At 40.9% G+C, this 24527-nt stretch overlaps 1 protein-coding gene across 2 annotated transcripts in view; it reads right to left on the minus strand.

Annotated features, from left to right (window-relative positions):
- Nucleotides 1-18649: 18649 nt before the first annotated feature.
- Nucleotides 18650-24527, minus strand: part of RAB43 (RAB43, member RAS oncogene family) — a 28080-nt gene continuing 22202 nt past the window's right edge. For both annotated transcript variants that reach the window (XM_051983477.1, XM_051983468.1), the window contains one exon: nt 18650-23838. In XM_051983477.1, the coding sequence (XP_051839437.1) occupies nt 23588-23838 (251 nt within the window). In that variant the 3' untranslated portion in view covers nt 18650-23587. The remainder of the gene's footprint in view (nt 23839-24527) is intronic.

The raw sequence follows: 24527 nt of genomic DNA on the forward strand, positions 1-24527 counted from the left end.
GCTCTGTTTTGATTGATCTTTGCACCTGCTTCCCTTCATGCCTTTCCCATTACATTTGCCTCTTAGAATCTCTAGTTTCCTTCAAAATTCTACCCAGGTACGACCTTCTACATGAATTATTTCCCTATCATTGTCCCCGCCCTGTCCCCCAGTTGCTAGTGCCCTTTCTTCTAAAGCTATCTGTATTCATTTCTTATATTGTATATACTTAACATGTGTATATGTTCTCTCCCCCATTACACTGTAAGTTCTTTGAAGACTGGTTAGTTCACATTTGTCTGTCCAGAACTTAGCATAGTACCTGTTCTGTGGCAAGTGTTTTATAAATTCTTACCAGTTTTAATTAAAATAAAATAAAACCCAGGAATATTATTAGCTCTCTCATCAAGCCGATTGTAAATACCAATTCTCCAATTTTAAATCCAAATTCTCAAATTGTTAATATTTGTTAATATATTTAGATATGGTTAAATATGTTCCCAATTATGTGTAAAAAAGTTTTAATAATCATTTTTAAAGTTTTTTGAGTTCCAAATTCTCTCTTCCTGCCCCAAGACAAGTGATCTGATATTGGTTATATGTGTGAAGTCATGCAAAATATTTCCATGTTTAGCTTATTAACTGAAAAGTATGATGTGCTCTTTAATTTTGGCTGAATGGCCATCAGCTTTTGTGTTTGATCAGAGTTTTGTTCCTTCCCCATGTTGAGTTTATTCAAAATGTAATCACACTTAAAAACAGGTGCTGGAAAAGCCAATAAAGGATCTTATCAGGCTGACTAGTTCATATACTAACATGGAACTTGGAGTCAATTTGGATTAGATGATTTAATGTGAAAACTTTGTATTGTTAAGATTATGTCACAAGCGATCAGAATTGAGGACAAGGGGAATTGTATATTTGCCTTCATTTGTGGAGTTACATCAGCATTTAGCCATTCTTTTGTCCTCTTGAGCCCCCACTTACCACATAAGGCCTTAGGAGTTCCCTTTAATGAGGGGGGTGCTTGCTCCCCAGAAAGCCTCATCTGCCAGTAGGTGTATGGGCTTCCTGCTGGGGCAGGGTACATTTGACCCTGTTTTCATAGCTACTTGTACTCTTTAAGTGGTGAGCATGTCCCCAGAAACCTAACTGCTCTCTCCTCACCAGGCACCCTGCCCGTAGCCTTGATCTATACCATTTTCCTCACTGTGTGCTAGGACTGTGCTCAGATCCTCCAGGCTCCACTGCATTACTTAACTGCCCCTATGATCCTGTGAGTTAAAGAAAATGTATGCAATAGTAATTAATATTTATGTAGCACCTTTTATGTGCCCCACCGAGTTCTAAACACTTTATAATTATGTTCTCATCTGATCTATTGAGTTGGTCTAGTTACCCCTATATTCCTATGATTAAATGAGATTGCATTTGAAACATTTTAGACCTCAGAATGCATCAACATCAGCTGTTTTATGGAGACTGTTGATCTCTGACTTTCCTTGTTGTCCTCTGAATTCCACTGTCTCATCCCAGCTTGGGTAGATGATTGAAGGGAATCTTAAATGTTGCATTTCCCCTCTTGAAGATTGAACATTGCTTCATATTTACCACTGGAGTGGAGGGTGAACTGCTCATAATCCTTCCCCAAGGCAGGCACAATACCAACAGCCTCCCTGCTACAGGGGTACTCTTCCAGGGGTCATGATCCTCAACAATCAGGAACAAAAAGTTTTCCTAAGTTCAAGACCAAACCACATGCTTAAAACTTTTGTGACCCAGGGAATAGAGATACAAAAGTCTATTTACAGTATATTTTCATCTTACTGACATAGTAACTGGACGGGGAGTTGTTCCTACCTTTTCTTCCTCTTAGTTCTTTTTCCATAACCTTGGAATGGGCCTGAAGGCTTTCTTTTTTTTAAATGCTCATTTTACATCCCTTTCTGATTCTTTTCCCTCGTGTGTATTAATGCTGAAACTATAATCTGAGAGACAATTCTGTTTTTAAACATGTGAAACATTATAGGCACTCATTTATTGAGGAGGGGGAACTGGTCAGCTCTCTCAGCTGGATTTTTTCTAAAGAAACTTTTGTATTGGATTTTTTAGATTAAAAGTATATCTGTCCTCAGTGCAAAGCATGAGAAACCAAATCAAACTTGTTAATTGTGAAAAAAGAGATAGACCAGCTTGTCAACTGATTTATCAAAGAACTTACTCTTTTGACCATTTGGAGAAAAAGACCATATTGATAGTGGGAGTGGTGATCCCCCCCAAAAAAAGGAAAGAAAACTTAAAAAACATTATAAATCTGATTGTGGTATATTTCAAAGTAGGAATGACATTGTTCCTGATGAATCCAAGTTAAGGGTCACCCAAAGGGCAGTGGACAAATGCAGCATGGACATGAATGGGCTAGACCGCAAAGCTGACCAAAGAATTGTGCAAGAGAAGCAGGACATCCCAAAAGGCCTGGCCCCGGCATGGTAGACAAGGGCAAAGAGCTGCGTAGGATGCGCACAAATGAAAAGGGGGGTAAGGGGTGTACCCCCATTGGCGGATTACAGACCCTGAAGTATATTTCAGACTCTCGCTCCCTTGAGTCTCTCTGCTTGCTACCAGTAACAAAAGGGACGGTATTGCTGCTCGGTCCTACCTGACTCTTGGCGACCCCTTATGGGGTTTTTTTAGCAAAAATCCAGGAGTGGTTTGCCATTTCCCTCTCCAGCTCATTTTGCAGATAAGGGAACCAGGGCCCACACTGACTGGCCTAGAGTCACACAGTTAGTAAATATCTGAGATCAAATTTGAACTGAGTTTTCCAAACTCCAGCCCCTGTGCACTATGGCGGCAACTCGCTGTCTGAAGGGACAGTCCTTCCCCTTTATCTTTATTACTTAAATAGGAAGGTTTGTAGCAGATGGAGCTGGCTTCGAAGTTAGGAACACATCCTGGCTTACTTAGTTTTTCCATGTCTGAGACTAGGCTGCAAGCTGTAGATCGGGGGAAGACCTCCATATTGATAGTGGGAGTGGTGATCCAAAAAAAAAAAAAAAAAGTGGTTCTCATCATGGAATTTTTGTTGTTCAATCATTTCAGTCATGTCCCAGTCTAATTCATTTGGGGTTTTCTTGCCAAAGATATTGGAGTAGTTGCCATTTTTTTCTCCAGTTCATTTTACTGGTGAATAAACTGAAGCAAATAGGGTCACACAACTACCAAGTGCCTGAGACCAGATCTGAACTCAGGAAGAGGAGCAATTTTGAGTCCAGGCCTGGCACTCTGTCCATGCACTGCCCTAACTGCAAAAGTGGCATCCCGAATTCTAGAGGGCCTAGTCACAGTCATCAGCATGAAGTTTTCTAGGGGCTGTGTAAAACCCATTTATGATATATAGTGTCTTATTATATCAGTTATTATATAATTGTTATCATATAATTACACATTATAATGATATTCTTATATCTATTATTATTAATGTGGACACCCCCACTGGGATTTGTGGGAAGATTTCCTTGAAGCCCAGAGGGCCATGCTATTTCTCGTGGCTGTGTGAATATTTGGATAACTTTGGAATATTCAGAATGACTCAATGAAGTTACTCTTCCTCTATGTTAGGACTAAGCCACTACTGATACCATACCAAAATATGGGCATCCCCCTATAAGCACAGAGGAAAAAAGGAATCTTCGAAAATGTAAATAGAAAAGTATTTTCTATCTTGCATGGAATGGTCCCAATTTTAATAAATGTCCCTTGGCTTAAGAGAGAGAAATGTATCTAAGCAGTCATGTTTTTAGTGCAAAGATCTCTGGAAGACATGGAATCTGTCAATTTTAGCTGGCCGTGGGGATTCTCTCCCACTCTTAAATGGCTAAAACCAAAGTTATTTCTGTTTGCCCGTGTTTATTCCACTTAAAGAGTTTTGATGAACCACAAAAACAAACAAAAAAAGCAGGGTGGGCCTTGATGGGGCTCTGAATGTATTTCCTCTCCCCCAGGTTATGCCATGGGTCTCCATGCCAGGCTCTGTTCTGGCCTGAACCCAGAGCCAGTAATGGCTTTGTAAATATTAGTTATCATTTTTAAGAGGAAGGAGATGGAATCACTAACTTAGCTCTCTTACCACTAGAGGGCATCTAAGGAAAGAGCCAGTAATGAAAGGGAGAAAAAAATGAAGCATTTTTAGATGAACAAGAGAAAGTAAAAAGACCATAGAAGGGGACATAAACAGAGACATTTGGTGACTATTTTGTGAAATGTAACATATCCTTTAAAAAAAACATAGAAATTCATCATTTTTTAATATAATCTTTCTTGTTCATTATGTTTTGAAATGTTAAATTCACGATCGATAGAAAGGAAACGCCAATGTGCTATCTCCTCAAAAAAAAAAAAAAAAAGTCAGTTGAAAAGTATACTAGAAATTATCTGGTACAACCATCTCATTTTACAAAGGAGGAAACTATTGCCTCAAATGTTTAAGTCACTTGTTCACTATCACAGAAGTTAGAGGCTGGATTTGAACTCAGAGTCAATGCTTTTTGTCATAGGGTATGTCACGGATTAAACTTCTTTTGTTCTGGCTGTTTGCTACAACCTACATTTCGTAGTCTAAGAATGATAAATGCTGCTGGGCCCAGGGGGGCTGGAACGCTGCACCCTCTTCTGTGCTCTGAACTCATGGCCTAAGGGATCCTGGCCTTTAAGGAGAGGAGGTATGTATCCCCCACCCCGGTCCTTGGCACCTGGGGAGGTAGGGAGGCAGAAATCACTTTCAGTTTGGTTCATATGTAAGACCTCCCTAAAGTGGGAGTAGAAAGATATCATTGTACAATTTAAATTGGGTATAGAGCAGGTATTTATTTACTGCACATATATCTTTTTTTTTTTTTTTTAGAGAGAGCAATTTTATTTTATTTTATTTTTTAAAATAACTTTTTATTGATAGAACGCTTGCCAGGGTAATTTTTTTTTTACAGCATTATCCCTTGCATTCACTTCTGTTCCAATTTTTCCCCTTCCTCTCTCCACCCTCTCCCCTAGATGGCAAGCAGTCCTTTACATGTTGAATAGATTACAGTATATCCTAGATACAATTTATGTGTGCAGAACTGAACAGTTCTCTTGTTGCACAGGGAGAATCGGATTCAGAAGGTATAAATAACCCGGGAAGAAAAAAAAAATGCAAGCAGTTTGTATTCATTTCCCAGTGTTCTTTCTTAGGGTGTAGCTGCTTCTGTCTATCTTTGATCTGAATTAGCTCTCTTTATCGAAGAGATCCACTTCCATCAGAATATATCCTCAAACAGTATCGTTGTTGAGGTATATAATGATCTCCTGGTTCTGCTCGTTTCAGTTAGCATCAGTTCATGTAAGTCTCTCCAGGCCTTTCTGAAATCATCCTGCTGATCTTTCCTTACAGAACAATAATATTCCATAACATTCATGTACTACAATTTACCCAGCCATTCTCCAATTGATGGGCATCCATTCATTTTCCAGCTTCTAGCCACTACAAACAGGGCTACTGCACATATATCTTAACAAAAAAGGCTTTCACAACTCCATGTAACAAGCATAATATAATAACATTGGGACTTAGGTACCTATCAATTGAGAAATAGCAAAACTAGATATGGTATAGAAACATGATAGAAATGATGAAGAGAATTGCTCCAGAGAAACCTGGGAAGACTTGTATAAACTGATGCAGAGTGAAGTGAACAGATCAGGAGGAGGAAATCAATTTATACACAGCTCCACTAAATTTTCAGTGGAAGCTTTTCTATGTCCAATAAAGACAAATGATAAAGATCAAGATTAGTCTTAATGTTTTATTGATTGTCTAGACTTAAAGTAATGGCTAACATGTAAATAATGCAAATTAAACTTTGTAGACTTGGCTAAGTGTCCAGAGTACTTACATGCACATCTATCTGTCTATATATATAGAGACATACATATATATCTATATCTTTGAAAGCTGGTCTTTAAATCTTTACCAACACACCTCTGCCCAAATGTCCCATTTTATAGATGAGAAAACTGACATCCTCAAAAGTTATTAGTTGCCCAACTTCACACAGTGTCAAACTAAGTAGTGGCCCTACTTATAGATTTCAAAGCTGGGAGTGACCACAGAGGTCATCAACTCTAATCCCTTCACTTTTTTTTAAGGGTGATGAAAAAACTTATAATGTGTCCAAGTTATACAAGCAGCAGCTAGCCAGTCACAATAACTGTTTAAGAACTCTGAGATACCACTATATAGTGGTCAGATTGGCTAAGATGACAGGAAAAGATAATGACGAATATTAGAGGGGATGTGGGAAACTGGAACGCTGATACATTGTTGGTGGAGTTGTGAACAGACCCAGCCATTCTGGAGAGCAATCTGGAACTATGCCCAAAGAGTTATCAAACTATGCATATTCTTTGATCTAGCAGTGTTTCTGCTTGGCTTACATCCCAAAGGGATCCATATGTGAAAAAATATAACAGCTTTTTTGATAATGGCCAGGAAGTGGAAACTGCGTGGTGGAGAATAAATTGTGGTACATGAATATTATGGAATATTATTGTTCTGTAAGAAATGACCAGCAGGATGAATACAGAGAGGCTTGGAGAGACTTACATGAACTGATGCTGAGTGAAATGAGCAGAATCAGGAGATCATTGTACATGGCAACAACAATATGTGATGATTAACCTGTGATGGGACATGGCTCTTTTCAACAATGAGATGGTTCAAAGTAATTCCAATAGGCTTGTGATGGAGAGAGCCATCTGCATCCAGACAGAGGACTATGGGGACTGAATGTGGATCACCACATAGTATTTTCAACTTTTTTTTGTTGTTTGCTTGCTTTTTGTTTTCTTACTTTTTTCCCTTTTTGATCTGATTTTTCCTGTGCAGCATGACAAATATGGACATATGTATAGAAGAACTGCACATGTTTAACCTATATTGGATTACTTGCTGTCTAGAGAAAGGGGGTGGGGAAAGGAAGGAGAAAAATATGGAGCACAAAGTTTTGCAAGGATGAATGTTGAAAACTATCTTTACATGTATTTGAAAATAAAAAGGTAATATGACAAGTAATTGTCACCAAATCCCATGTTTTTATAGTGAGCTACCCTATCTCACAGACACTCTTCAGCACTGCGCCTGGCACATAGGTGCACTTAATACATATTTATTGATTGATGTATGCCTGTTGTGGGACAAGAGGATAATCATTTATCTAACAAAATAGGGGACAGATATTTACACATTGCCTAGAAGTGCCAAAAAGAATGCTGGTTCTTTTTCTGGGTCAAGGTTTGAGTCGCAGTTCTTTTCCTGACTCCTTTTCATTCTCTAGCTTCATCTGTGAAAGGCAGATTTTTCCTACTAAAAGACTGCTCAGAAACCTTCCAACACAAAGCCCTGTACTCTGTACTGAGTGGGGAGACAGAGATGAAGAAGATAGTTCTTTGTCTTCCAGGAGCTCACGATCCAGGTACAGGTTAAGTCCTGACTCAAACTCAGAGCAACATGTGGCTATAAAAAACTAGGTAATCCCCAGTTGAGGTAGAGAACAATAAAGAGGAGACTGGGCTGGGGTCTTTAGGAAGGACACATAGAAATTTCTAGTATCTCCCTTTTCAATCTGGTTGAGCTTTCAGTTTCCAGTCATTTTTAAGACTTTTGGAATTACCCCATTTCAGGATTGAGTCACTGCAGAGGATTGCAGCCCAAGACCATAGATCTCTACAAAGTATTATCAAGATATATTCCTACCCCTCCCCCCCCCAAGGGTTGGGGTGGGTGGGAGGATGGATATAAGGGAGAGTTATATTTTTAACATGATCTCTGAAGAGTTAACCTTCTACAAGAGAAAACAAAAGGTTGATTTAGTGGAAAAACTGATGGAGAAAACAAAAGTTCTATAACATAGTGGGGATGTGGTACAAGAAGTCATAAGAGGGGTCATCCAGAAAGAATTCCACTTTCCAATCAAGGAGCAAAAGCTTTATTATGAGGCCATAAGGAAAGCAAAGTTCCTAAAGAACTCAAAATTTACAAGGGGGAAGATGCCATAAGTTGGGTTAAGTTCACAAGGAGAATTTACAATTTACATTGGGAAATAGGGACTCTTTTATCGAGTCCTTTTTTATAGACAAGGACTCAAAGTATGTTAACTATGCTAGTTACTTACTTCAGAAAGTCATCCAGGATTAAGGTATGTTTATACAAAACAGTCTTGGGGATTGACTTGGATTCCTTGGCCTTCAGATTGTAGATAGTGACCAAGGCAGTTCAAGATAGCTCAATCCTGACAATGCAAGAAATTCAACAGGATAAAACCCAACCACTGGCTTGCTACCAAGGTCCTTGTGCTGGGGTCTATCCATCCCATCATTGGAAAGCCCAAAGTGGAGAGCCGCCTCCCAATAAAACTTTTTCCCCTTGGCTGGAAAGTGGTCTGAGTCTGTGAATTTCGGGACGACTCCCCACCTTTATGACTTCTTGTACCTCATCACTACTATGCTGAACTTTGGATTTTTCTTTTCCTTTTTTTTTTTTCTCCTTAGCCAAGGAATTGTGACACCATTACAAAGCAGGCTGAATTCCCAAAAGAAATTAGCATCCTCTTTTTTCTTCTTTGTATCTTGGACTGTTTGTGACTGTTATATTTGTTTAAAAAATTTTTTTTTTCCTAAAAGAAAGTTAAACTGGGGCAGCTAATGGTACAGTGGATAGAACACGGTTCACAAGTCAGAGGACCCAAGTTCAAATCCAAGCCTCAGACATTTAACACTTACTATGTGTGACATTGGTCAAGTCACATAATCCAAATTGCCTTGTAAAGTGAGAGAATGAGAGAAACAGAGGAGAAAGACAGAGAGAAAGACACACACACAGAGAGAGAAAGCAAGACAGAGAGAAGAGAGGAGAAAGAGGAGAGCTAACCTTTTAGAAGTTTTAAAAGACTGTGTATTCTTTGGTCTTAAGTATTCCAGAGTTCTGCTCCTCTACTACTGAAAGACTTTGACATTTTATGTTAAACATTCTCATTTCAACTAGAATACTATTTACTAGGTTAGTTGGGAATCATTGAAATCCAGAGGAAAGTATTCTGCATTTGGAGTTGAAGGACCTGTTTCCAAATAATAATTACTAGCAATGTATACACCACTTTAAGATTTCCAAAGAATTTTTACATTTTGTTATCTCATTTGAACTTCCCAGCAACTCTGTGAGCTAGAGTAGGTATTATTATTATTATCCTCGTTTTATAAGAGGAAACTGAAGTTGGGTACTTTAAGTGACTAAGGCTTTTACAGTGTATTAGTATTTAGGTCAACACTTGAACGTGAGTCTTCTTGAGAAAGTTTTTTTTAATCTCAGAATTGGTCTAGATGTTCTAGAATGCCTCTTTTAACTCTAAATCTCTGATCTTAAAAATGGGAATAAATAACCTATTCATTCCTTCATTCATTTATCAGCCTTTACTGAATATTGACTATTTGTTAGGTTCTGACGTAAGCATTCAGGAAGTTAATGTGAACTTTTTTTCCCCCAATTCCCCAAGAGTTCAGTTTAAGAAAGATAAAACAGGTTGAATCCATGGCTTTATTCCTCCCAAATAAGCGGGCGTGTATATACAAGCTTTAGGTTTTCCAGAACTGGGAGCTGACATGAATCAGTCTGAGCTGGTTATCTGGCTAGCAAGGGTTCTGGGTTCGGTAAGCCAATACCACAAAGAACTTGGGTTATGTTCAGCAAGGAGCGCTTACTTGTGTCTGGTTCCTAGGTCAGTCCTTCTGGGTAGTAAAGGAGTTTGAGCAAATCAAGGTGATTAGTAAGGTCATCAACCATTCCTTTTTTACAATATGTAAAGTGTCAAGTGCTGACAATTTGCAGATCACTGGGCTAAACTCTTGAGCATAGAAAAAGGAAGGAGTCCTTTCTCTGGAGCCCTTTCTCTCATTCTGATAAGAGAAAACAAAGTCCATAAGAAATTTTAGCTGCGGGGCAGATGGAAAAGCCTCTGATGGATGTGGTGGGAAAGTGGATGGTGATACCCTTTAATTTCATTTCCACTGATACAACTGATGAGATTGATGGAAGCAATTGCTCCCAAAATTGGGGTTTGGTCATGTGACCAATTCACCAAGGCCTTTCTCCTTGGCAAAAATATAAATATATTTATAGACAAAATAAAGAAAAGAGGCACCAGGAATGGTAATGTTAGAACCATAGGTCCCCAATCCCCCGCTCCAGGAAAACTGGATTTGAGAACTAAAATGACCCAGCAGAAAATTGGAAATTAGTATGGCAGAAACTAGGCACTGACCCACACTTAACATCGTACACCAAGATAAGGTCAAAATGGGTTCATGACCTAGGCATAAAGAATGAGATGATAAATAAATTGGAAGAGCATAGGATAGTTTACCTCTCAGACCCGTGGAAGAGGAAGGAATTTATGACCAAAGAAGAACTATTGACCACAAAATAGAAAATTTTGATTATATCAAATTGAAAAGTTTTTGTATAAACAAAACAAAAGCAGACAAGATTAGAAGGGAAACAATAAACTGGGAAAACATTTTTACAATCAAAGGTTCTGATAAAGGCCTCATTTCCAAAATATATAAAGAATTGACTCTATAAGAAATCAAGCCATTCTCCAATTGATAAATGGTCAAAGGATATGAACAGACAATTTTCAGATGATGAAATTGAAACTATTACCACTCATATGAAAGAGTGTTCCAAATCACTACTGATCAGAGAAATGCAAATTAAGACAACTCTGAGATACCACTACACACCTGTCAGACTGGCTAAGGGGACGGGAAAAAATAATGACGAGTGTTGGAGGGGATGTGGGAAAACTGTGACACTGATGCATTGTTGGTGGAGTTGTGAACACATCCAGCCATTCTGGAGAGTAATCTGGAATTATGCCCAAAAAGTTATCAAACTGTGCATACCCTTTGATCCAGCAGTGCTACTACTGGGTTTATATCCCAAAGAAATACTAAAGAAGGGAAAGGGACCTGTATGTGCCAAAATGTTTGTAGCAGCCCTGTTTGTAGTGGCTAGAAACTGGAAAATGAATGGATGCCCATCAATTGGAGAATGGTTGAGTAAATTGTGGTATATGAATGTTATGGAATATTATTGTTCTGTAAGGAATGACCAGCAGGATGAATACAGAGAGGCTTGGAGAGACCTACATGGACTGATGCTAAGTGAAATGAGCAGAACCAGGAGATCATTATACACTTCGACAACAATATTGTATGAGGATGTATTCTGATGGAAGGGGATTTCTTTGACTCTGTTTCAATTGATAAATGATGGACAGAAGCAGCTACACCCAAAGAAAGAACACTGGGAAATGAATGTAAACTATTTGCATTTTTGTTTTTCTTCCCGGGTTATTTATACCTTCTGAATCCAATTCTCCCTGTGCAACAAGAAAACTGTTCGGTTCTGCAAACATATATTGTATCTAGAATACACTGTAACCTATTCAACATGTAAAGGACTGCTTGCCATCTGGGGGAGGGGGTGGAGGGAGGGAGGGGAAAAATCGGAACAGAAGTGAGTGCAAGGGATAATGTTGTAAAAAATTACCCTGGCATGGATTCTGTCAATAAAAAGTTATTATAAAAATAAATTTTAAAAAAGACTATCATTTTCCAAATTACACCTAAGTATATTAGGAATAATATGTTGGCTCTTCAATAAAGTGGACCATTTATATGGAGCAAGGAAGGATAAAGAATCAGAGAAAAAAAAAAAAAGAATTTCCCCAGGCCAAGTGGCCCACCCTCCACAAAGATCAGGGAACACAGTTTTATTACATCGTCTTCATGTATAAAATGGGCGTAATAATAGTACTTTTTCTCAGAGTTTTGAGAATCAACTGAGGTAATAATGATAAAGTGCTTAGCACAGTGCCTGGTGCATAGTGGGCACTTTATAAATGCTCCTTCCTTTTCCTTCTTTCTATTAGTTTCATTCTTTGTACTTCTATCCCCAACGCCTAACACGGCATCATGGATTTTGATGATGAGAATTTTCTGATTCCTAAGGAGCTGGGAGTGATCAGGTCGCATCTTTACAAGGATTGCTTCTGAATTATGGGAGGGAGGAGGCTTCGGTTTGCCGAGGAAAGGATATTATTTCTTGGGCTCTTGGGACCATCCCTGTTAATTCTTTTACGATTGTTGGTAGAGGCAAGTGGTGGGCTCCTTTTCTAGGAGGGTTCTCTCTGGGATGGCTACATGCGGCACTTGATAGGTTGGAATCAAGGCTCACCATGTGAGAGTGCTACTGTTAGCGCATTCTTGGGCCATTTCCATTTCTGAGTGGACCGGTCACATGTCACGTTTCTCCCCTCAGGGTTTTGTCTTCTTGCTTCCAGGTGGACAGACAGTAAGTGTCGGGGTATAAGAAACAGACTATCTCACCAAAAACCGTTGACACTGATGAACGCAGGAAGCATTTATTTAACATTCTTGCAAAAATGGTTGTCTAGGCTAGTAAGACACTTTTGAAACCAAAAGGACTTTTATTTCCTATCCTGAAGGGCAGGTCCCCCCTCTGATTCACCATGAATTGAGTGTTACAGAAATTACAGAATGTGAATTGCCACCCCTTATTACATAGCCAGTCCCCATTTCCAAGGAGCTTATATTCTTATGGGGAAGAAAGAAGTCAAGAGGGCTCTGGTTTTGATCTTTGATGTCCTTGTGGGTCCCAGACTCCCATTTCTTAGGTTTCAGTTTTCTAGTTTAAGTTTCCTTTCTCCAATTTAATTTTCGTAACTCTGTGGAAATTAAATCCCCATCCAGTTCTCACAGTAGGATGAAGGCTGCATTATTGTTGATATGTCTTAATGAGGACCAATGACAGTATAGGGTGACATACTGACTGTGCCTGAGTTAGATTTAAGTGAGGTAGAGCTGAGCAAAGTCTTCAGCCTCCACCTCTCCTCCAGAGTTATCAGAGTCCATTAGCAAGTCAGAAGTCAAGAGAAGTGACTCAGGATATCGTGGCTGACCTTGATCTTTCCAAAGGTCTTTCCCAAGTTTCAGTTAGTCCAGAGCAACCCTCATTCAATGACTAAGGGCTAGGTAAGAATTGAGACAAAAGATGGCCTCTTTTACCATCACAATAGTTTCAATTTGGGAGAGTTAAATAGAAAATAATATATATTTAGGGTTATATTTACACTTATTCTAAGCTTTCAAAACCTAAACAATGAATCACAAAAGCTTGGGGTTATTATTGGTTATTCAATGCAAGCCGCAGTGACTTGGGTTTTAAAGGAATGTTTCATTTAAATTGTTTCATTTAAAACACAATGGACTTTTTAAAAAACCTGTTTTTTCAGAGCTATATTTCAAGAAAACATTGGTGGCTGATAAAAATGAATAAAACACCACTTCTGCCCTCTTGGAGCTTCTAGTCTAGGAGGCAAGATTTTTTTTTTTTTTAAGGTGGTATTAATGGGCAGCAATGTGGCACAGTGGAGACAGCACTGGCCCCAGAGTCAGGAGGGGCTGAGGTCAAATCTGACCTGGACAAGACATTTACCAGGATTGTCTCTTTAAGAAAAAAATAAAGAATGAGCATCATGTATACTAAATAAATACTTTGGGAGATCAAAGGAGGAGGAAGATCAAAGGAATAAATTGTTCCCTGAAGGTTTTGTAGACAGTTAGACTTTCTACATGTGAAAATGGTAAATAAAATCTTAAATTTGTGTAGTTTTCAAACCATTTTCTCTTTGTATAAAATTAATTGAGTGAAGACACTCTCATGGGAATATAGTCTTAAACTATACCTTCATTGTGACTTGAGACTTTATAATAACAAATAGAGCTATAGCTAAAAAATTGCATGTGTTTGTCCCCTCTGCTTCCCACCACCTTTTAATTAGCATTTAAGTACCACTTTTAAAGATAATTTATTCTTTCTGATTAAAATGTAAGCCCAGACTCCCCCAAATAATGGGAGAAAATGATGGGGGGGGGCTTCTGTGTTCAGGGTATTTAATCTTGTGTTTTGCAATTTTTAATTTGTACTCCCTTTTACTGACAAACATCTCAGATGGGAGGGAGATGCCTTCTCCCCAGATCGTAATAAACCTCTTTTTGCTTTTTCTTACAGAGAGTCTCTGATTATTTTTGTGGTCCATACTGTCCCACACATCTTAATGCTAAAATAAAATCCAGGAATAATTTAGGGGGAGGGGCACATTTGAGACTTCTTGGAACCCTTTAACTTCTCCCCAGTTGGTTATTTTTATCCTATTCTCCTACTGCTTCTAGCAGTTTCGTTGTTTAGTTAAAACCTCCAGAGGGCTGTGTCTGCCTTATGGAAGGAAAGGGAGGGACAAAGCTGGGAAATCTCCTGTGGTTGCTCAATGGGGCCAGCCTGGAGAGAAAGTTTAGCTGGAAGCTACAGAGAAAGGAGAGGAGGCCATCCCTGGAGTCCTCCTCAAGAGAAAGGAGGTGGCCTGGGAGCTGCTCCGGGACCCTGGAGGCCAGGCAAGGACTGGTGTCCTAGAATAACCTGGGGCTCTCACCGCTCCTCCGCCCCCGCCCCCAGCAATTAGGGCTGCTCAAGAGTGTCTTCCTGGGCTGGGCCCCATCCAAAGGACTGAAGATGTTTATCATACAGCTGTGAGCACCTACAGCTTCAGAAAGGACACTGTCTTCTTGGACACTCCTGTCCTGCGTGAACAAGGCTTTGCGGTTTCCAAGGGTCTTTTTTGTCAAACTAGAAACTCTCAGAAACTGGAAACTGTCTCAAAAAAATAAAAGCAAAGCAGCTATAACCCCTTTTGGCTTACAACCTGCCACCTTCAAATGTCAAGATCCCCAGGCCACAGTTTCATCTCTCATCAACCCTGCTTGAATAAAAGTCCCAAGAACATTGAAATTGGTTTAATCCCTTCATTTTATAGAGAACCAAAGAGGTCTAAGTGGAATCCTCTTTTCTGATATTTTGAGTGATGGAGAGAAGGGGAAAGAAGAGAAGAGATCCATACTGATAATTAACTTTACAATTTTGTCTCTACAATCTGGAATTATGCCCCAAGTTATCAAATTGTGCATACTCTTTGATCCAGCAGTGTTGCTACTGGGCTTATATCCCAAAGAGATACTAAAGAAGGAAAAGGGACCTGTATGTGCCAAAATGTTTGTGGCAGCCCTCTTTGTAGTGGCTAGAAACTGGAAAATGAATGGATGCCCATCAATTGGAGAATGGCTGAGTAAATTGTGGTATATGAATGTTATGGAATATTATTGTTCTGTAAGGAATGACCAGCAGGATGAATACAGAGAGGCTTGGAGAGACTTACATGAACTGATGCTGAGGGAAATGAGCAGGACCAGGAGATCATTATACACTTCGACAATGATATTGTATGAGGATGTATTCTGATGGAAGTGGATTTCTTTGACAAAGAGACCTAACTCAGTTTCAATGGATAAATGATGGACAGAAGCAGCTACACCCAAAGAAAGAACACTGGGAAATGAATGTGAACTATCTGCATTTTTGTTTTTCTTCCCGGGTTATTTATACCTTCTGAATCCAATTCTCCCTGTGCAACAAGAGAACTGTTCGGTTCTGCAAACATATATTGTATCTAGGATATACTGCAACATATCTAACATATATAGGACTGCTTGCCATCTGGGGGAAGGGGTGGAGGGAGGGAGGGGAAAAATCGGAACAGAAGCGAGTGCAAGGGATAATGTTGTAAAAAAATTACCCTGGCATAGATTCTGTCAATAAAAAGTTATTATAAAATAAAATAAAATAAAAATTAAAAACAAAACAAAACAAAAAAACAATTTTGTCTCTAGCTGGGACCCAAATCTAGACCTTGGGCTCAGTGACAAGCTGAGGAACAGACTAGTTCCTCTTCCTTACAAGCCCTGGAGATTGAGTTAGGGTTTGAGGAAGTGTTGGGTATTAAAGGGGACCCTCAGGGACTTTCCCCAGCTCGTGGAGTTTTGCTTTTTACCTTTATAGTTCTCCTTTATCTCCGGGCCAAATCATGAGCAAAGCAAGGGAAAGAGCCATTGGCATTGCAACTCAAGTCTTGTTCAGTAGTTTCAGCCTTGCCTTTGTGACCCCAATTTAGTGTTTTCTTGATAAAAATACTAGAGTGATTTGCTATCTCCTTCTCCAGCTCATTTAACAGATGAGAAAACTGAGGCAAATAGGGTGAAGGGACTTGCCAAGTAATAAGTGTCTGAAAGGAGTTCCCTATTACAAGCCTGGAACTCGTCACTTTCCACATGTAGGTGCAACTCAAAGTTCAGCCAAACTGACCTGATGAGGTCATAAGGTGAGGTACATGACAGGTATATACTGAGGTTAAGGGTTACTAGGTGAGTTGGTAGAGAAAGCCTGAGGTGCTAAGATAATACTCTTGAGGTAAGCAGGGAAGGACATCGATGGGCTCAGCCTTACAGTCCCACCCCTTGTGGAGGTCTTGGGTAATCTGTATCCAGAGATCAAATTTCCCCTAAACATCTGTCCATGGCCCCTGCCATCCATGCGTCCTGCCTTATGGTGATCTTTCAGTCCCTTTTCTAGTCTCATAAATTATTTCCTTTCCCCTGGTTAATTCCAAGATTGGGGAACTTGTCTTTACTGTTGTTAAATTATTAAAACCCCTTTTCCTTATATGGTATCCCAAATTTATTTCCTATTTATCACTCCTGGTCGTATTTTATCTCTTCATTTTATCTGTAATCTTTTCTTACAAATAAATGTACCTTTTGTCAAGGAATGGGCCACTGTGGATTCCTCACATGACCCAAACCCAACATCTGGTGCCAACTGCTCACCAGTCTCATCATTTGGTCTCCAAGGGGCACTGGATCAGAGAGGGGCCCTTATGAAGGATGGTCCAGTGATCCCATTTTCTTTCCCTTCAGTTCCTACTGTGAAGGAGGGTGGTGGTTGGGGAAGGGGGAATCAGATGAGAGGACAAGATGAAAGGAACTGAGATTTACTTTAAGATGAAAATTAGTGTTCTGAGCAGGGTTTTAACTCTTGGCTGGCTTTGCCAGTGCCCACTGGCTGCCCCCAGGCAATGACTTCCATTGTCTGCTTCCCATTCTGTATTTCATGGTACAGTGAATTGAGAGCTGAATTTCGAGGACTGAACTTGGAAGCAGGAATAGGAGTTTGGATTTGAGTTCTGGCTCTCTCCCCCACCACTAATGGCCATCCCATTGTCTCCATAGCCCAGGAGTCTGAAGCAGATACCATGTCCCCGCCTTCTTCTCTGAGACCTTCTGCCCAGTCTTTGGGCAACTGGTGACAGAGTGCCAGGGCAGTCCCACAGTTCAAATATGGCCTTGGATATTTACTAGCTGTGTGACCCAGGACAAATCACTTGCCTCAGTTTTCTCATCTGTAAAATAAGCTGGTGAAAAAATGGCAAACCACTCCAACACTTTTGCCAAGAAAACTCCAAACAGGGTCATGAAGAGTCAGACATGACTAAAGTACAAAAAAATTATAACTCGGTATAATTGGTCTCTTTTAATATCCTGTGTATTTTACTGCATGCATTTTAAAAGCATGATTCTGAAGGGGAAAAAAAAAATGCTTGTACAACATGACTCATTATTTGGCTCTTCTCCTTTCCCAGTAGGTGATTTGGAAGGGTCTTCTCATGCTTTGCTTCACTTCCTGCTCCTGTGCTAATCTTCCTAGACTGGGGAATAGCTCTGTATTGGGTAAAGCCCCATTGCCGTTCTGGAACGATGCACTTAATTTATTAATTAACAGTACTCTTATAGTATTCTTCTGGTGGCCTAATCAATCACCATCTCTGCCTCTCTATGAAAGGAAGGAAACAAGCATTTATTAAATGCCTACAATATGCCAGGCACTGTGCTAAGCACTCTATAATTACCTCACTTGGCTGTCAGTCCTGGGGAGGAGGGTGCCCATTTTACAGTTAAGGAAACTGAGGCAGATAGGTTAAGTCACTTGTCCAAGGGGGAGGCTAAATTTTAATTCCTCTTCCTGACTCTAGGTCAGGCACTCCCTCTATACTGAACAAATAGGCTATTGTTTCTAGTAGAATATGAGGTCCTCAAGCTAGTAACTTTCTTTGCTTTTATATTTCTATCTTAGTGTAGTGCTTGACACATAGTTAAGGACTTGGTCTATGGCTGCAAAGAAACTGAAATTCAGGAAGTGAAGCATTTGGGGTGAAAAACCAGCATGACGTGTGTAGGGGAAAGAGTGGACCAGGGAGGGAAGCTGTTCAAAGCTGTTCACTTCTGCCATTTTCTCTAAAATGGAGTTATTAAAACTCCAAAGATTTCAATTTTGAAAATTGTTAATTCTGACTGAAATCCAGGATTCATATCCCCACCACAAATTTTGAGCAGGGTTTCATATAGTATCTTGGGAAAAATTTATTCCTTGGTGGCTCTTTGGACTAGTTTTCTGAGGGAAAAGGCAAAATCCCTCTACCCATAAAAGTTACACACACTCATAGACATACACTCTCCTACCTGCCAGGAAATGTAGGTCTGGCTGGGGATGTGGTTACTTTAGCTTGAACCTAATGCGAGTGGGAAACGCTGATGGAGAAACAACAAAGATCTGTGCAGGTCTGCTTTTCTTTAATGAAATCTGTTTAATGGCGTACATGGGTGTAGCAACTCTGGTTCTGCTAAAATTTTCCAAAAGGCAAGTTTCATATTTTTAAAAATAAACATTTTTATTAATAAAGTTTATAAATCCATAAATAGATGAAAGGTAAAATATCAAAAAAAAATGACTAAAGTATACAAAGTTCACTCTCAAGGCCTCATATTCCAAATTGCCTTGGCCTTTTCCAGGTAGGTCAAGTCAAAAAAAGTGAATGGTTCCCCACGTTCTCCTGAGGAGAAAAGTGACTGAGGAGCTACAGGACAGAGAATGGGACAGAAAAGGGGGACCCCAAGAGGTGGCCACCCAACACTGTCATCTCTGAAGTAATTTTGGAAATGAAATAATTGAATTCAATATGAATTAAGAACTTTCTTCCCTCCCACACTCATCAGCAATCCAGAATCCTTGCTGGATTTCAACTTTCTGTCCTTGAGGGAGCAACAGACAGACTGCTATCAGTCTGGGGGCATCTATGAGTCTCCCTTAGATTCAGGGCAGATCTATGTGGAGGATGGCAGTTTCACAAAAATGAAAAAAAAAAATCCTACAGTCTTGGAATGATTCCTCACCCCTACCTCCTCAGAGTAGAGAATGCCCAAATCTGTTTCCAGTTTCTATTTTAAATACATTACAACATGCAAACCCTGGTTATTGGACAAGCTATCTCAGCAGATGGCCAAGATTACAGTTGAGAGACCTGGGAGATCAGGGGGCAAACCCACTGAACCCCGACATGGTGCTAGGACAAGGCCATGGCCATCCCCGGCTTCCCTGGGCTGTGTTAACTCCAGCTGAACCCAAACTGGCGCGGCCTGTCCCCCAGAAGCCAGTGTCCACTTCGGGCTGTTTGCTTCCAGAACAGCCAACCTCCCCCGCTGGCCTGGCTGGCTGCACTGGGCCCGAGCAGCTCCTCCTCCTGCTCTTTGGTAATTTATAAACAAGGAAGAGATTAGAACAGGTTCTCCTCACTCTAGGTGGGGGAGGCGTTTCAGGGAAGGCTGGAGTTCTCCTTGGCCAAATCCTCCAGTTACCCAGCAGTCTGATGGGTAAACAAGCTGATGGAAAGAACAAGATCTCACTCTTCTCATTTGCTCTTCCAAAGGCTCAAGTGGAATGAAAACTACTTCCCCAGTTCCTTTTAGATTTGTATATTTGATACACTTAGAACCTCCCAATGGTGCTGTGCTAGACCCTAGGGCGAGGCTAAGTTAAGATGGGGTGCTTGTACCTTACAAGCAGGCAGCCATCCACTCCAGACCATCACCACTCTATGCCAGTAAGTACCAAGAGAGAACTTGGTACTGGAAAGGAAGGTTGAGGCTTTAATCAGGGCCTTACAGGGGGGTCAGGATAGATGGAGAACGGTGGCTGGTACGCTCCAGGGCACCTTCCAGGAAGGGCAGAATGTCAGGACTGGAAAAATAATGGAAGGCCTTGAAGAGTAGGCTGAATTTGGGATTTACTCAGCACGCAAAGGCGCATATATGGGCGATATCAAAGGGAATTTAGATGTACAACAAGCTAAATCCGGTACGGCGGCGTGCTCCAGGGGTGGCAGGCAGAGGCGCAATGAAGGGGTTATTACTGTAATCCAGGCTTGAGGTGATCCAAAGCCTGTAGGGCTGCCAGAAGTTGGAGGGTTAGCAACTGATTGGATTTGGGAAGCAAGACAAGGCTAACTTTGGTTTCTAAAGGTGCCACAGAGAGAAATAGGAGAAACTGGGTTTGGGGGACAAAGGAGTTTAAAAATAGCCTTAATTTTTACTCAACATGGGTGGCTGAAATGAAAAGACATGATGTCAAGAGAAATAGAGGAAGGGATCTGGCTTTAGTTTAAGAACAGCAAGCCACAATAGATACCAGGAGTTTCCTTCTCTTACAAGAGAACCACGAATCTCCTGTTCCAGACAATGGTCTTGTGATCAAGGCACACATTTTTAACCAAAGCCCTTTTTCTCAGCCCAAGCACAAAATGCACAGCAAGCTAGTTTGGCAGCTCTATAGGGGTTGAAAAGGAAAAGATTGGGAGGCAAGCTATAGTTCTGGCTGTGGGCTGACAAACAGCCAACTTGTGCATTCATAGGAAAGAGAATTCTACAGTGGATGATGGTCTTGAGTAACAGTGATATCTTCAGCTTAGGGGAAATAGCCATCATTATGTGCTAAGGAAAAACCATTGGTCCCACATTTTACTCCAAGGAATAAAATGGATTGTGTCACATAGAAAAAGTCAGTAGAAAGAAGCCCTTTCTTCATAATAACCTTGTGAGGTGAGAAAGATCTGGCTCCAGATAGTGATTTTGGGTAGTTTTCTTTCCCAAGACCCAAGGATGGGTGAAGTGTATAGCAGGATCAGAATGAAGCCCTTTCTTCCCTCCTCCTTGACTATTAAAAGGGACCTCTTCCAAATCCGAATCTCAGATGCACCTTGGAGAACGGTCTAGCTACGTGGTTTTGTACTGGCTTCTGTGCACTGATATCAGGCACCTTTGTTGGGGAACCCAGACCAAGAAAAAAAGCCTTCTGTCCCCTTATCTCACATAAGAGGCAACTAACCCACAGCCACCCTCAGAATAATTTAGCGGAATCCAAGATTTTGGCAGTAGATCCTGGCAAAGTCGAGATATCTTGGGGCCCTGAATCTCCTATTGGCAGCTTTGTGACCTGGGAGAGATCTGGGAGGAGAGAAGGATCTCCTTCCCTAGACAAACTATCAGAACTCCATCTGGGTTCAACACTACTTTCCAGAAAGTAGCTGGGATGGGCCAGCAGTATCTGCAGCCAGTCTGGCTTTGTTCCACCCATCCCCAGGACTAACCCTGGAAGGGAGAGACAGCAGGTCCCAGAACCCACCTCCTTCAGGGATGAATGTAGGGAATTCATAACCTGAAATCCAAAGAAAGGATCTGAGGACACAAAGCTGCCTGTATTATTAGGAGGAAGACAGAGTTACACAGTGGTAAAGCCAAGTACGGGTTATTTTTTGCTCCTCAAAGTTCTGCAATGGGGTAACAAAAATAGGGCCCTAGAGAATATGTTCAGATTCACTTCAGAAATGAAGATACAGCACAAGCAGTCTTATGTTCCATTAACCTCACAGATTATTAAAAGTTAAAAACTGTCCCTCTAAGTAGGGTCCTGAGGGAGTTTCAAAGTCAGAGGTGGCTCAGAACTAGGATATCTGGGAAGAAGGAGGCAGTGATGGACAGGTCACGGTTGACTTGCCATAGAGGGACAAACAAGGACTTGCTGACACAACAGCCTGTGTATATAAACAGCCCATGGGCTGGCCATTTCTGTGCAGGTCCCAATGATACAAGCAGGTTTGTGAGGATGCCCTAAGACAGCTTCAATGCTGCTACTCAGGGGTTCACAAATTTCTAAGACACCTATGGTACTTGGAAGAGCAAGTTTAAATTCTACAAAGAGGGAGGGTTTTTGTTTTTTAAATCATTTTTCATTTAGAGATAGAATGCACTTCTTCAACATTGTTTTAGCAGATTTGTCTGGAGGAAAAGCTAATGTTTCAAAGAAACAGAGGGGAATTTCTGGGCCTACCTTGTTAGAAACCAGAGAGAGGAAGCTGGTATGGCTGGGTGCCAACTTTGACCCTATCTCTTTCCTGTGTGTTGAGCTGTAGGGAACTGCTCTGAATGGAAATGTTCAAAAGCTCAAGTTAATCTCTGGACCTCAGTGTTCTTCCCTATCCTAACCATGAGTGAGAAGCAAATTGGAAGAACCTTGTACCCCCCTTGTGCTTTTGGGGTATTTACAATTCTTCTAAAAATATAAGCCTTCTCAGGCTGAGAAGGAATACTCATGACTGTCGGAATCTCCCCACCCTCCCTACCTGCTCCTCAGAACACTTGAGCTGTTGAATTTCATTACTTTAAAATTTACCTTTAAAAAACACCGGGGCAGAAAGAAAAGGCATTTTTAGAACTGGAAGAGCAAAGCTTTCTAAGCTAGAACAAGGCAGTCTGGTCTCTTCCCAGCTTCCCACTGGGTCCCCACACTCAGGAAGAGGGGAGTCTGAGCTAAGGTGATGGGTACCAAGATGGCCCTCCCCACACCCTGCTCATCCAATTCTGTTTACACAAGGGGTGGCCCTGGAAAGGGGTCATTGACTCTCGGGCCAAGAAAAGAAACCAGAGTCACTTGAAAACGACCTATCAAAATAGTATGAAAACCAAATATAGGGTAAAAGGAAGGGGAGGAAAAGGACTTAAATCCCATTCAAACTCTAATTCACTTGTGGGCCATTAACCTAAAAAAAAATAATTTAAAAATATCTGGATGATCAGAATAACATGACAGAAACCAGGACTGGCAGGGGGAAGTCGTACCTCATCTCAGTGGGTATCAATTCCCTTTCAGAGCTGAGGACAATTCTCTCCTCTTGCCCCACCAGCTAACTTAGTAGGCGCTTGGATGGCTCCTGCAACGTGAAGGTTTTAAAGGGACACAGACAAAGGATGCTGGGGCTGAGTAGAAACTATCTCAAATGAATCTGAGGGGAGAAAATCTTGCCCTTCCTTCCTCCTCCCTGCATCTACACCAAAGTCACCGAATCAGTAAGGCTACTGGTCATCTTCAGAGCAAAGGAGACAAAGGAATAAGTTAACCCCCCTCCCCCTAATCCTTCCTGAAGGAGAACTTCCCCCTTATTATGGCCATACCAGTAGACCCAATTGCCTTTTCTATGTCCCTTTAAGTAAGAAAAAAATCAGCAAAGCACAATCATAACTGCTCTTGCTGCTACAGAATTGTTGGTCCCCCATTTTGGGGTAGGAGTTATTGCAATTAACACTACTTAGCATTAGATCAAAGGACACTACAGTATTAGCACTGTCTCACTCCCTCAGTGCCCACTGCCCAGACCCGCTGCCATCAGCAGCCACAGCCCCAGCCTTCCGCCACCTCCTTGCTGTCCAGTTTGATGTTGCCAGTGTTCTTCTCGTTGAACACGGGGCCCCCGTGTCTCATCATGAGCTCGGTGGCCATCTTCACAAAGGCCTCCTCCACGTTGCTGGAGTCCTTGGCAGACGTCTCGATGGCGCAGAGGATTTCGTAACGGTCGGCCAGGAGCTGGGCTTCCGTCAACTGGACTTCCCGAAGGTCACTTAGATCTGACTTGTTTCCTGCGGGAAGAAGGCAGTGCAGTGAGGAGGCAAACAAAGCAAAAGCAGAAAATTCCCCAGGACAGCAATTCTGTATATAATAAAATTACATATGTATAACTATTATATATAATAAACTTAAAGAACCTGGAAGTATTTATCTTCCTCTAACCCCACAATTAAATCCCTAAAACGTCTCTCAACACTGCTATCTCCTAAGCCCAATTAATTACCTCCTAAAGGGTCAGTCTTAAGTGGTTATTCACTCATTCATTCAACCGACAGCCTATCTCCACAATACTGTCCACCTCCATCCTCTCTATTCTATTTTCACTACACCCTTAATCAGATTATAATTACTGGCTCCCAGTTAAGCACTGGACTAGGTGCTGGGGAAAACAGATATCATCATGTGGTCCCCGAGGTCATGGACCTTATTTACAATTCAGCCTGAGGGGATGTGATTCATATATGAAATGGAAAAACTAACCATTCATACAGAATAGAGAATGAAGGAGAAATAAGACAAAATGCCTCAAAAGTCAAGAGGGGAAGAACTTGAAATTGGGGAGTAAGGTATACAACTTTCAAGAATTAGAAGGCATTTGAGATGGTCTGGCAGAATCAGATGAACAAATTTTTGTGATCCTCCCATTTAGACTGGATGCCTTTACATGCTAGGAATACAAGTCCCTCTAACTCATGTTTTT

The sequence above is a fragment of the Antechinus flavipes genome, chromosome 1 (assembly GCF_016432865.1).
Source record: "Antechinus flavipes isolate AdamAnt ecotype Samford, QLD, Australia chromosome 1, AdamAnt_v2, whole genome shotgun sequence".
Lineage (NCBI taxonomy): Eukaryota > Metazoa > Chordata > Mammalia > Dasyuromorphia > Dasyuridae > Antechinus > Antechinus flavipes.